Source organism: Phascolarctos cinereus, unplaced genomic scaffold (genome assembly GCF_003287225.1).
Source record: "Phascolarctos cinereus isolate Bilbo 61053 unplaced genomic scaffold, phaCin_HiC Scaffold_1;HRSCAF=81, whole genome shotgun sequence".
Classification (NCBI taxonomy): domain Eukaryota; kingdom Metazoa; phylum Chordata; class Mammalia; order Diprotodontia; family Phascolarctidae; genus Phascolarctos; species Phascolarctos cinereus.
Genome location: NW_027555514.1, coordinates 100,757,299 through 100,770,618, shown reverse-complemented (window position 1 = coordinate 100,770,618; position 13,320 = coordinate 100,757,299). Strand labels below are relative to the sequence as shown.

The 13,320-nt window shown below is 41.5% G+C and overlaps 1 protein-coding gene and 1 gene segment (V, D, J or C); both read left to right on the top strand.

Annotated features, from left to right (window-relative positions):
* Positions 1–13,320, top strand: part of LOC110216292 (T cell receptor beta chain MC.7.G5-like) — a 69,311-nt gene that overhangs the window by 34,866 nt on the left and 21,125 nt on the right. The gene's annotated exons all lie outside the window — the stretch shown is intronic.
* Positions 3,167–7,939, top strand: LOC110216293 (T cell receptor beta constant 2-like). The segment is given in 5 exon segments: positions 3,167–3,452; positions 5,920–6,306; positions 7,006–7,023; positions 7,332–7,438; positions 7,833–7,939. Coding segments are annotated over 5 exon segments (588 nt in total).

The following is a 13,320-nucleotide window of genomic DNA, read 5'->3' as shown; positions in this document are numbered from 1 at the left end:
ACTCATATGAAGTAGTAGAGTTGACTTCTCTGACTCTGAATCCATTGGATTTTTCACTGTCCACAGCTTGGGTGTTTGAGCGTCCAGATCCAAAGTAGAGTTTATGAACCTTCTACATACTTGTGTGACAGAGAGAAAAGATAGAGTCTCTCCTGAAGCTCAGGAACCCAGAGAATCTGGAGGTGGAAGGGGGAGGGGAGAGGGGAGAGGGAGGAGCAAAAGACTTATTGAAAAGCCAGTGTCCTCTGTAGGGAGCCCAACAGAGTGCTCAGCACTACTGAGAGTATACCATGAATGACAGCAAAAGGGAGGAAGGGGCTCCCTGGCCCAGCCCACATACTCCAATATATTTATATTCACTTGCAATGCCACCTCTACACACATGAGCACAGAAGCAGCTGTTTCTGTGGTTTCTTCCTAGCACTGAGGGTTGGCCCTGAGGGAGGAGCTGTTTATGTACAAGACTATAACATTGTGGGGACAGGGAGCCACGGTGATGCAACCCTGTGGTGTGCCTTTACAAAATCCTCCCTAGGGAGAACAAATACATCTGCACCTAAGCTGTCCTCACTTCTAACCTAGGGCGGATGACTCCAACCTGAAGAACACTTGGACACAAGATGTAGAGCAAGGTCCCTCTACCTGGGCATGTACATGTGGCAATGTTGAACCCAGAGAGCTCAGCAATGCCACAGAAAAGTCTCCCATACCTCTGTCCAGGTCACAGATGGAGTTCCTTAGATGAAGCCTGAATTGAGACCCGGTCTTCCTCAGAAGAAAGAATGGGAGCCTTAAGATCTCATCTATTAGGTCACAATTGAAGAAGAGAAGGTGACTGTAGTCCATTTCAAATCCTCCCTGGGATCTGGGGAGTCTATCAAGTGGATTATTTGGCTTATATAATGGGTCGTTCCTTAAACACAGAGAGGAAGAAATTAATGATGTCTCTGCTCTGGAAGGATCCACCTCCATTTCCCATGACATACATCATCCTGTTCTCTTTTTCATTAGAGAAGGAATATTTACATATGGCACAATAGGAAAGGATAACAGTGCCCTTCTTCCCTGGAGACCACCTCAAGGATGGGCTCTGATGAGATTGGTAATAAAATTCTTAATACTATAATAGCTATTGACAAATCCAAGAAGTAGGAGAATTTGGAGATTTTTTGAGCCACCCTTGTGGAGTACAACATAGAAAGAGGTCCCTCTCCTCACCATCTCCAGATAAGGGGGTTCCATCCTTCTGTCCAAGGATCCTGGATTAACTTTCATCCTCGCCCTGTATCACTGTGACAAACACAGAGCTTCACTTTGGAAAAGGCACCAGACTCATAGTTTTGGGTAAGATAACCTCTTGGTTTGTCCTGTGGGCCATTCTGTGGTGGGGCTGGTCCCAGACTCCCTTTTTAGAGCTGTTGTATCCTGGTGTGCCAACTATGAAACTTTCTTTGGACCAGGGACCAAGCTTATTGTTGTAGGTAAGATTTTGAGGGTCTTTGAGTGGGGCTGGAGGGGGATGGAGAAAATACCACCAGATGGATTTTGAAAGGGAGAAAAGGTATAACCCCTATTATCTAATTCATCTAAGGGGCTCAGTGTCCCATAGAATGAGACTCATGAAAACTTAACATTTCAGAAGTTTCCTTGTTCAACCTGAGCCTTGAACAGTTTATATTAGGATGGGGAAAAGAAATGAGTCTATGTTGATCCTTAAGGGAATCAGAGGAAACCTGTTAGAAAGGGAAATGTCCTGGAAATGAGAACTACCCCCAAAGTGGAGGCTGCCTCAGGACATCATGAGTTGGGTTTCCTGTCCTTGGAATTTTCTCGTAAAGGCTGATGACCACTTGTTTAGTATATGGGTTCTTTTTCTGACATGAGTTGGACTGGACAGCATCTGAGGTACCCTACAACTCTGAAATTCCACAGTTCTGTGAAGTGTTTAAGACTCAGGAAAATTTGAGGGGAAGGTCCTGAAATATCTTCATTAATACCCACTGCCAATGGATTTTCTGCAGGGAGATTTTATGTGTCTATCCTAACTTGAATTTTACAGAAGACAAATATGAGTCCCCTCTCTCTCAACTTTCTCAAGTCCTGAATTAATCTTGGAAATGTGTGTGTGTGTGTGTGTGTGTGTGTGTGTGTGTGTGTCTGTGTGTACATTCAAAGAGGGAGATTAGAGACCTATGGATATTGCCAAGTCTTCCCTCTGAATCCCAGGCATGGTTCAGTTTATATTGGAGACACTGGGTGGGATATAAGCAAGGGAGATTTGAAATGAAGGTCAGAGACTGTGTACTGGAAATACACAGTACTTTGGCATGGGGACCCAGCTTGTCGTTGTTGGTAAGTATAAATCTGTATTAGGGAGGTTATAATACTGGGAAGAGGGGCATGATATGAACAGATGGGGGGGGACTTGGGATGAAGAGTAGGGGGGTTTCTTTTTTTTGCTTGCTTTTTCTAAGGCAGATACAAATGCCTGTCTTTTGTAATCAGGAGCAAAAGAGTGCCTCTAGCTACAGAGATTTTAGCCAATGACTGGACTGGGTGCTGCTTGCTTTGAGACAGACTCCTAGACTAGAAGGGATCATCTTAGTAATTGTCTTGTCATCCCAGTGAATTTCCTCTCTTTTCTCTCAGACTGATGAGGATTCAATCTGGAGTCAGTGTGGTATAGTGGAAGACAGCCAGATTTGGGGGCAGAGGGACTGGGTTCAAATCCTGACTCTGTTATTTATTAACTTTTGGCAAGTTGCAAAAGAGGAGTTTGGAATAGTTGGCTTCTGAGATCTTAAGTCTATGACTTTATGAATTTGTTGTTCTTAAGAATGCTTGGGGGAAAATATTTCATGGGCTTCCTTCTCAACAATGTCAAGATGTCAGTGATTATCAGGGGTCAAAGTCATAAGAGAAGATGAGGATCGTACAAACTGTATTTTTATGGACATAAAAACAACAATGAAAAGTGTATTTTTACCTCCAATTGAAAATACCCTTAATGCCTGGGTAGTGGACCACCCAGGAGGAGGCTTGAGTTCAGAAGAGTAGCGCAGGCATGTGTAGTTTTTCTTCCAGTTTTATTGGTGTGTGAACAATGAAAGACAGTACTTTGGCAGTGGCACCAGGCTGCTTGTTGTGGGTAAGCAAAGCAGTTTCTCTTACGTTATAGATTCCAGCAGGCAGAGGGATGTTAGCTTGAGGTCCCAAGAGACTGACAGTGGCAGAATGAGAAACTGAGGAATGTCATCAACGAAAAGGAAAGTGACTACTTGAAGGATAAAATGGGAGCTAGGCCCCTCTCCCTTATCTAGACGATCTAGAAGGGACATAGTTTGATAGGACAGATCCCTGCTCAAGATGTGCTAGGTTTTGTCACAATCCTGTCTTGATGTGTAACAACCAGCCACAGTACTTTGGAGAGGGGACTCAGCTAAGAGTCCTGGGTAAGGAATGGGGTCTAGGGTGGTAGGGGATGGTACTATACCTTATGCCTTCTTCTTCTCCCATCCTCTGATTCCACAGGAGACTTTAAATGTTTCACTCTGCAGATCTTTTGTCACTGCTTCTGTACAACCTTGGGTGGTACTCACCCAATGCAATTTTCCTTCTCTAGACTGGGATACATTGTTCCTTCAGCATCTCTTTGACCCTGTGGCCCACTTTCCCATTGCCCTCTCAGTTTTTTTTATATGTCTCTTTCTGTTCTTTTTGAATGTCTATCAAGTCCATTCTCTTTGGCAAATATTTATGCATGGTCCCTCCCCACGTACGAGGCACCATGGTGTCTCTCCCTCTCTTCTTTCTACTGACTTCTCCAGAGTGTGCTTTGAAAATCTTTCTCCTTCCATCCTTGATGTTCTTCTGGCCAGATGCTCTTGTCTACAGTGGGTCCAGCCAGAGCCCAGGAAATAATCTCTATTCCCACCAGAGTTCAAATGGGATCTCATTTCAGAGAGGGAAGAAAGTGAAAGAGATCTAGCACTGGTTTTACAGCAGCAGTCTGCGGCTGTGTAACAACTCACCCCTCACTTTTGGAGATGAAACCATGCTGGTAGTGACAGGTATGGGGATCCCACATCGAATCAGGGGGGTATCTAACTTTTTTTCACTTTGTTCAATTCTTTGAATTGGTGCTAAGAGAGAAGATGGGGTCTGAACCAACTCTGCACTTCTTAATCTGTAGTTCTCTCTGCCTTCCCAAAGGCAACTCTGGCTCATTTTCTTGATCTGTTCTGTCTGCCTTTCCTCCATAATGCTGGGCTTTTCACCTCAGGCACTCCTTTTTAAAACTTCTAGGTTATGGTGTAGCTCCCTTTTTTCATGTCCTACACCCTGGATTAGCTTCAGTTTCTTGCTGAGTTTACCTCTATCCATCTGTTTCTCTTCTTTTTTTTTCTTTCTCATTCCCTCCCTTAATTCTGCATGTGTGCCTCCTTCTTTGTAACTATCTCTGTCTTCTCAGACTTGGTTTCTTTTTCCACCTCCATGTATATCTCATCTGCCACCCTAGTCAGTCATCTATTTCTTCATCTCCTCTCTGTCTCAGTCTCTCACAGTCTCTGTGAGTCTCCTTCAGTCTGAGTAAGCTAATTAAGAGGACAAGAGATAATGTCTACTGAGGTCAGCAAGGTCAAAGCAGGGAAAGGGAGTAGAGCAACTCAGAGAAAAGAGGGAACCTACAGTTGCCTGTATCTGTGAACTTCAGGTGACTGAGGGCAGAATGTCATCTGGCTTCAATGGATACTGAGTTCCATGCTAGAAAACCAAGCCTAGGTGAGCAATTCAGTTTAGAAATACTGACTGCTTCAGCAGAAAGCCCTAGAGAGGAAGAAAGTGATCCTCCCTCTCCAAACCTCAGAATCTATGTTTCCATGAGACAAGATATCTATCTGCCAGGGGTAAGTACACAGAAATTCCCTAAAGAGGAATGGAGCAAATCTTTAAGTAATGTACTCTGGGAAAATGTGGAAGAGAATAGTAGGGGATGGTTGGTGGTAGTGGGGGGCAACGGGAGGGCTAAATCTCAGTCAGAAGTTGAATATAGGCATTATGTTCCTTTGAAGGGTGTGACTATAGAATTTAGATTTAGACCTGGAGGATATCTTAGAGATCATCAAATATGTTCTCATTTTACAGATGAGGAAACTGGGGTCCAGAGAGACTTGTCCAGTCATAAAAGTAATAAGTTGCATAGGCAGGATTTGAACCTAGGTCATCTATTTCTAGATCCAACACTCTTTATACTGTACCATAGAAATCAGACTCCTGGGGGCAGCTAGGTGGCACAGTGGATAGAGTATCAGTCCTGAAGTCAGGAGGACCTGAGTTAAAATCTGGCCTCAGACCAAACACTTGACACTTAATAGCTGTGTGACCCTGGGCAACTCATTTAACCCCAATTGCAAGAAAGAAAGAAAGAAAGAAAGAAAGAAAGAAAGAAAGAAAGAAAGAAAGAAAGAAAGAAAGAGAGAGAGAGAGAGAGAGAGAGAGAGAGAGAAAGAAAGAAAGAAAGAAAGAAGAAGAAGAAAGAAAGAAAGAAAGAAGAAGAAGAAAGGAAAGGAAGAAGGAAGGAAGGAAGGAAGGAAGAAAGAAAGAAAGAAAGAAAGAAAGAAAGAAAGAAAGAAAGAAAGAAAGAAAGAAAGCAAGCCTGGGGTAACATGAAGTATGGTGGTGACTTTGATAGTAATAGAAAAGTTTGGAAGAAGGGAAGAATGGGGAGGGCAAGATGGAAAAATGAGTTCTATTTTTGATTTTGAGAGGCCTAAGGGTCTTTCATTTTCAGATATCTAAGAGTCAACAGGTCATACTAGACTGTATAAATGATGTTAGACTAATACTCTTTTCCTTTTGATTCCCTAAGAAGACAGCTCTGTGACCAGTCCTGGGTTCCAACCTCTTTCCATTTTTCAGATGACCTGAACAAAGTGATTCCCCCAAAGGTGACTGTGTTTCAGCCATCTGAGGAAGAGATTGAGGAGAAGGGAAAGGCCACACTGGTCTGTCTGGCCACAGGCTTCTACCCGGACCTTGTGGAGCTGAGCTGGTGGGTGAATGGGCAGGAGACCAAAGTTGGGGTCAGCACAGACCTTCAGCCCTCCAAGGAGCAGCCTAATAGCAACTTCTCCAAGTACTCACTGAGCAGCCGCCTCCGGGTTTCTGCTCCCTTCTGGCGCAATCCCAAGAACAGTTTCCGTTGCCAAGTATTGTTCCATGGGATCTCAGAGGATGAGCCCTGGACCAGTAACATGAGCAAACCCATCACTCAGAATGTCAGTGACCAGATCTGGGGAAAGGCAGGTGAGAACATCATAAGCTGAACCAAGATAGAAATGGTGTGGGTGTTGAAAAAGATAGATCCAGAGAAGTAAGCCAAGGGAGAGAGAGAGAGAGAGAGAGAGAGAGAGAGAGAGAGAGAGAGAGAGAGAGAGAGAGAGAGAGAGCTGGCAGAGAGAGTGCCCAGGAAAAGACAGAAGATAATCCAGAGTCAAAGACAGAGTAGAGGGAAGACAGATAATCAAATAGATAGAGAACCAAAATAGTCTGTCTCCAAGGATGTCCCCAGGTTTCATGTATTCAGAGAGGGGAAGAATTATTTCCCTGGAAGTAACCAAGGCCACTTTTTGGGTGAATAAGATATCAACCCAGGTGCAGCCTTCCTGCTTAGTCACAATTAGAGTCTTACAGAGGGCCTCCCTCCAACCTATCAGCCTGTGCAGCTCAGCAATTCGCAGTGTCCAACTGACCTTGCATCCTTCCATTCGCTCAAGATCACAGGGGATTTTTTTTAAATGATGATGTTAAGGGGAGAAACACAGGACCAGGGTTAAGTCAGAATATACCAGAATTTATATTTTATTTGAATTATGAATACCTGTTTCATGATTTATTTTGGGCCCTAGGCCTATAAGCTTATACTAACCTATGTGGCCTACCTAAAGGACAATCTCCCTGGGAAATTCCAGGCTTCTCACATATGTCCTCAATTTTCTCTTTCAGATTGTGGTGTTAGCTCTGGTAAGCGAAACTTTCTTTTCTTCCTGTCTCATACTCTCGTGCCAATAACCATAGCCTAGGTCAGCTAGGCAGTTAGTCAATGAATATTTATTAAGCAATGACTACAGGCTGTGCTAAGTGCTTAGGATCCAAAAAAAGGTAAAGGTCAGTCCCTGCCCTTGAGAAGTTTATAATCTAATGGGGGAGGAAATATATCAACAGCTACATATATGTATAACAAGTCCTTCTTGCCCTATCAAGTGGTAGGAATATGGGACTAGCAAGGCTAGAGATGCTTTCTTATAGATATGGGGCTTCAATCCTCACAGAGTCCTATCAACAAAGTATCCAGTCTGCCACCTTTTTCTATGAGATCCTGCTGGGGAAAGCCATGCTGTATGGCCTGCTGGTCAGTGCTCTGCTATGGAGAACTATGGTAAGGGCATGAAAAGGTTGGAAGGCAAATGAGACAGATCTGTTATCTAGAAGCAGCCCTTGGGAGTTTTCTTGGTTTTCTAAGGGTAGAAGAAGAGAGAGAGAGAGGAGGGAAATAATCCCCAAAACTTCCAGAGACTACCCCTAAAATGACTTGAATTTTTTTAACTTACAAATGGGATTGGTGAGAGTGGGAAATTCATATTGAAACTTTAATATGGGGTGGGCTAGAATCAGGGAACTCGAACAAGAGCCTGTTCTCCTACAGAGACACCACTGAAGTATTTCCACATTCTGAGCTTCCCCTTCTACAACACATCTCTTCCTTCAGCTCCATTCCCCACTGCCATGTTACCTGGAAAACCTATAAAGTGGTAATTATATCTCTTCCTCAGGCCAAGAAAAAAAATTCCTGAGGCCACCTGTGGAGATAACAACAGGGAGGAGAGAGCAGGAGAATTCAGCACCCTATCTTGGCTACTGCTTTCTCTATTCCTATCCTGTGTTCCAGAAGAACTATTACTTCCTTGGTTCCCATCTTCATCTTTCACAGGTCTCCTCAAAAAGAACTCTGAAGCTCACAGAGAACAAGGATGGTGGCTTAATCCTGAAGAAATAAAAAAGGTCTTGCCCTGCTTAGCTGTTACCAAATGTGTCTCCATCTTTTCTCTTTTTTTTTACGTCATTGACTTACTTTTGAAAATATTCTTCCAAGTCATGACATAGAGTTCATGAAAGTGTTAGAGTAGTTGATTAAAAATGTCAGCAGAGTTTCCCCACCGTGAGAAGATAGCCTTCTATGACATTAGCATCTCTTTCCTTGAGTGCCATAAAATGCAGTTGGCAATCTCACTTGTCTTTACACAGGCACTCCAGAAGTATATTCAGGCCAATGGATCCTAATGACTACAGATATATTGGGGAGAAGGCTACACACAAGGGAATTGCAATATCCAAACCAGTAAGGCAGTGTCTGAAGAAACAAAAAAATAGAGTTCTGGTGTGAAGGAGAATTGAACCATATTGTAGTAAAAGGTCTTGAGATGATACTGAAAATGAATTAGAGAGTGGAAAATGAGGGAAAATGAAGGGAAGGGAAGGGAAGGGAAGGGAAGGGAAGGGAAGGGAAGGGAAGGGAAGGGAAGGGAAGGGAAGGGAAGGGAAGGGAAGGGAAGGGAAGGGAAGGGAAGGGAAGGGAAGGGAAGGGAAGGGAAGGGAAGGGAAGGGAAGGGGAAAATAGTAAATTGACTAAGTTGGAAACAAGAAAGCTGCACTATAAGGCAATCTGGACCTGGATATGAAGAGGAGAAAGCCTGCATGAGGGACAACTCAGGGAGAGAAGTATTTTATATAGTTCATATAGTTCATACTAAATTTTCATCTAGAGTTAATAATTGGGGATTGAAGTTAATAGGAGAGATTGGGACTGGATATATAGAGTTTAGAGTTAACTGCATAGAAATTAATAAGAATTGAAGAGAGTGAAATATAGACTAAGAAAACGAACCATGGCAGAATCAAATCACTAACAAATAGAGAAACAAATCAAATTCTTAAGTTTCAACTCACACCAAGCAATTTGGTAAGAATGACAGAAGATGGAAATACTCAGTGTTGGAGGGACTGTAGAAAGATAGGCATGCTACTGGTAGAGCTAGGAAGTTGGTCCAAACACTCTGAAAAGAAATTTATAATTATGATTTTAAAAAAAATTAATTGACTAAAATGCCCATACCCTTTAATTTGGAAATACCACTGCTAAGCATTTACCTCAAGGAGATCAAAGACAGGAAAATAAGTCCCATAAAGTATTAATAATATCATGCTTTGTAGCAGCAAAGAATTGAAAACCAAATAGACATCCTTTAAACAAATCAGGTTACATTATTGTAATGGAATATTACTGTAGCATAAGAAACTATGAATATGAGGAATTCTCAGGAGCATGAAAAGACATATGAACTGGTACAGAATAAAATAAACACAATAAGAAAGATAATATATCTAATGAATACAGAAATGTAAATGGAAAGAACACAGAACCAAAACTGTTGTAAGTATAATGACTAAGATAGGTCTAGTAGAATAAATGGCAAAATACACCTACCTCATTTTTTGTGAAAGTGGGGAACTCTAAATGGGGAATATTGTATAAACTATCACGGGTGCTTGATGCATTCACCAGTTTTGTTCTATTCCATTGTTTATTCTCTTTGTTGTTTTTTGTTTAGTTTTTTGGGTTGTTTTTTTTTTTTTGCTAGGCAGTGGGGTTCAGTGACTTGTCAAGGTCACACAGCTAGTAAGTGTCAAGTGTCTGAGGCCAGATTTGAACTCAGATTCTCCTGACTCCAGGGCCTGTTCTCTATCCACTGTGCCACCTATGTTGTTGTTTTTCTTGACAAGTCATAGCTCATTGGGGTAAAGGAGAAAAGAGGCATATATTAAGAAGTGAAGGTAATATAAAAAATATTTAAACTGAAATAAAGAGTAATCATTTGTAACTCAGGAGAGAACAGTTTGAATTCAATGGTAGGGTCAGGAAAAAAGAAATAAGCATTTGTTAATGCTTATTTTTATTATACTTATTATTAAGCAGCTACTCTGCCAGGGACTATGCAAAGCATTTTATAAACATTATCTCATTTAATCCTCACAACAACCCTGAGAGATAGTTTCTATTATTATCCTCATTCTATAGTTGAGGAAACTGGCACACAGATGGAGTCATGTAGCTAGGTAGTATATGAGATTGTATTTGAACTCAGGTTTTATTGGCTCCAGGCCCAGGGCTCTATCCACTGCACCACCTAGCTGCCTCAAAAACCGAGTTAAAAGGGGGAGTATAAACATTGTTAGATCTGACTCATACAATCTCTAGGTCAAATGGCTGCTTTTTAACATGAGTTTTCAGCACACTTAAATGGTCTGGAGAGTTATTCCCCTCTCCAACTCCTATAAGACTGATTTCTACATTACTCAATTTATCACTTGGCCAGAACTATGTTGTCTTTCTTTAAACTCTAATAGCTGGAGGGAGGAGGATAGAGTCCTGGCTTCTTCTGTCCTCTGCCTACAAACTGCAGTCTCTTTGAAGATAAGGACCAGGTCTATTATGTATGCTTTAAGCTTTTCCTGCCTCCCTCTGTAGGAAGGTCCTCTACACTCATATAGTGAGTGGGTCCCATTTAACCTGCCCCATCCTATTTCTGCTCAACATATGACCTTTATTCTTGCTAACTCCCTCCCCCTGGGAACTGTGATTTACTAAATGTCATGCTGATCAACTGCTCCCACCACCAAGGAAGTCTCAACTAAAGGCTATCTCAGAGCCTGGAAGCCTGTTCTGACTCAACACCTGGTTTGTCCCAGTCTGAACAGATGTTTATATTATAGTATCATGGATTTGAACCTGGACAGGACCTTAGAGGTTATGTGGCCCAAATTCCTTATTTTGTGGGTGAGGAAACCAAGTCCCAGTGACTTTCCCCAAGTCATGGAGCTAGGATTTGAACCCAGGTCTTCCTGGTTCTATGTTTTACATTCTCACCATTATACCCTTCCTGTTCCTCATTTTCTGAAAGGGCTCCTCTCCTGTAGAATGGGCTGAGAATAGATAAGATAAAGGGATTCAGAGGAAATCCAAGAGCCATTACCAAAGTATGACAGATTAGGGGGTTGCCCCAGGCCCAAGACTTTGGAGGGCCCTGCTTTCTGAGCAGTGACTTAAAGAGGCAGAAAATGAAGTAAAAAGGCTTTAGATTTAAAAAAAAATGATGGTCTAAAGTCCACATTCATACAACTGGGGCGTTAATACTGACTAATGCCAAGTAAAGAGCTAGGATTATATCTCCCTACTGGCTACAGAGATCCCTGACTCAGGCTACTCTTATTTGACTTCTTTTCTTCCTTTTGGAATACCTTGAGATTCATGTAAACCTATTTTTTTTTTTTATCAGTACATGGAATTGTATTGGTAGAGGGCCTTCCTTGGTAAAAGAACTCTCCAATGCAAATCAGCAACTATTCTGCTATTTATTGTCATAGAGATGTCAAAGGAGCCCTTAGATGTTGTGACCTGCCAGGAGTCACACAGCTAATATGTGTTAGAGGCAGGACTCAAACTATGTCTTTCTGACAGTCTCCTAATCTCTATCCATTTATCCATGCTACCTCTCAAACTGACTTTACCTTTTTTTGGGGGGGGGTCTTTAGGGAGAAGAAAATCCAGTGTGGTTGGCTCCAGGGAAACACCCCATAGGGAAAACCTTGTTGTCTTTGTATCCCCAGTGCTGAGCACTTAGTGGGCTCTTTATAAATGTTAGTTGATTGATTGACTCCAAGATTCTTTTCACTACAATCTTACCTCTAGACCAGGAGTCCTTAATCTTTTTTTGTGTATTTTTAAATAAATAAATGTTCTTAAATAAAGTAAATTGTTTTAAAAACATTTAAAATAAAATTAAATAAATAAATGTTTTTTAAATAAAACACATAGGAATACAAAGAAATTCTATAAAAATACAGTTATTGAAATGTCTATGAAAAAAGTCCATGGACCCAGATTATGAATGTGTTCTAATAGGTGAGATCATCTTCAGTGATAAGTGGGCTGTTGCCTCCTCAGGTAGCAAAAGTAGAAAAGTAAAGCATTTCACCTGTGATGCCCATTTGGATCTCAGTCACAAGGGCCTCTGGCCACTTTCAGCCATGTGGTTGTCAAGTCAACCTTGAATATTGCAATGACAAGGAACCTACTGAAGAATTACACTATTCTTTTTAGGGAGAGCTCAAAGTGCTAAGAAATACTTCTAGGGTTCTGCCATCTAGGGATAAACATTTCTTTCCACATAGTGTATGAAAAAATTGCAAGTACCCTAACTATTCTAGGTGCCCTCCTATGGACTTGATTCAAATTATTAATGTCTTTCTGAAAATGATATCTAGAACTGAACATAATAGAACAGGTAGAGTGTGAATTGGCCAAATTATGCAAAATTATCCATTCTCTCCTTTTACTTCCTCTGCAGGGAATACTATGAGATCTGGAGGAAAGCAAATTTCCTCTGAGAGGGCAGGGAAAAGAAAGACTCAAGAAGTTAGAAGAGCAACTCAAAAAGGAGGTGGGAGGACAACAAGCTTAGCTTGCTTTGCAATTCTGTTTTTATTGCTTGATGCATCAACAATCTAGGTGTTACTGAAAATTATTTCAGATTCTTAGAACAAAGTTCTTAGAGTAGAACTTTAAAAAAAATTGATAACTATTTCAATAGGATTGGTTTTTTGTACTTGCATATCTTCTGTTAAGCATTTAAAAAGACTATTATGAGGAGCCCATAGGCTTCACCAGATTGTCAAAGGGGTTTATGACACCAAAAGAACTAAGAACTCCTTCCCCTGTGAGAGTGTTGTAGTGAATACCATGCTGGACTTGGACTCAATCAACTTGTATGTATTATAAGCTTACCATGTGTCCAACGCTGAGGATTCAAAGACAAGAAGAAATAACACCTCCAACACTTTGTATTCTAATAGAGTCAGAATGACCTGGGTTAGAGCCCCACCTCAGACACTAGCTATGGGGCCCCACAGATGCCACTTCTCTGATCTTCAGTTTCTTTATTTCTAAGAGGGCGCCTACTTTGTGGGGCTGTTGTGAGGATCAGATGAGATGATGTATGTAAAACACTTTGCAAACCTTTAAAGTGCTATGTAAATATCAGATATTATCATTGTTGTTATTCTTACCTCTAAGATTACCAGAAGGTAGAGAATTGGACCAGCAACTCAGAAAACCCCTTTTCTTCCACCCTACTATTCACTTCATCAGGGGTTGTGTTCCTCTGGGAGCTTTCTCCCTGTGAGAATGATGCCTCTTTGCTAATT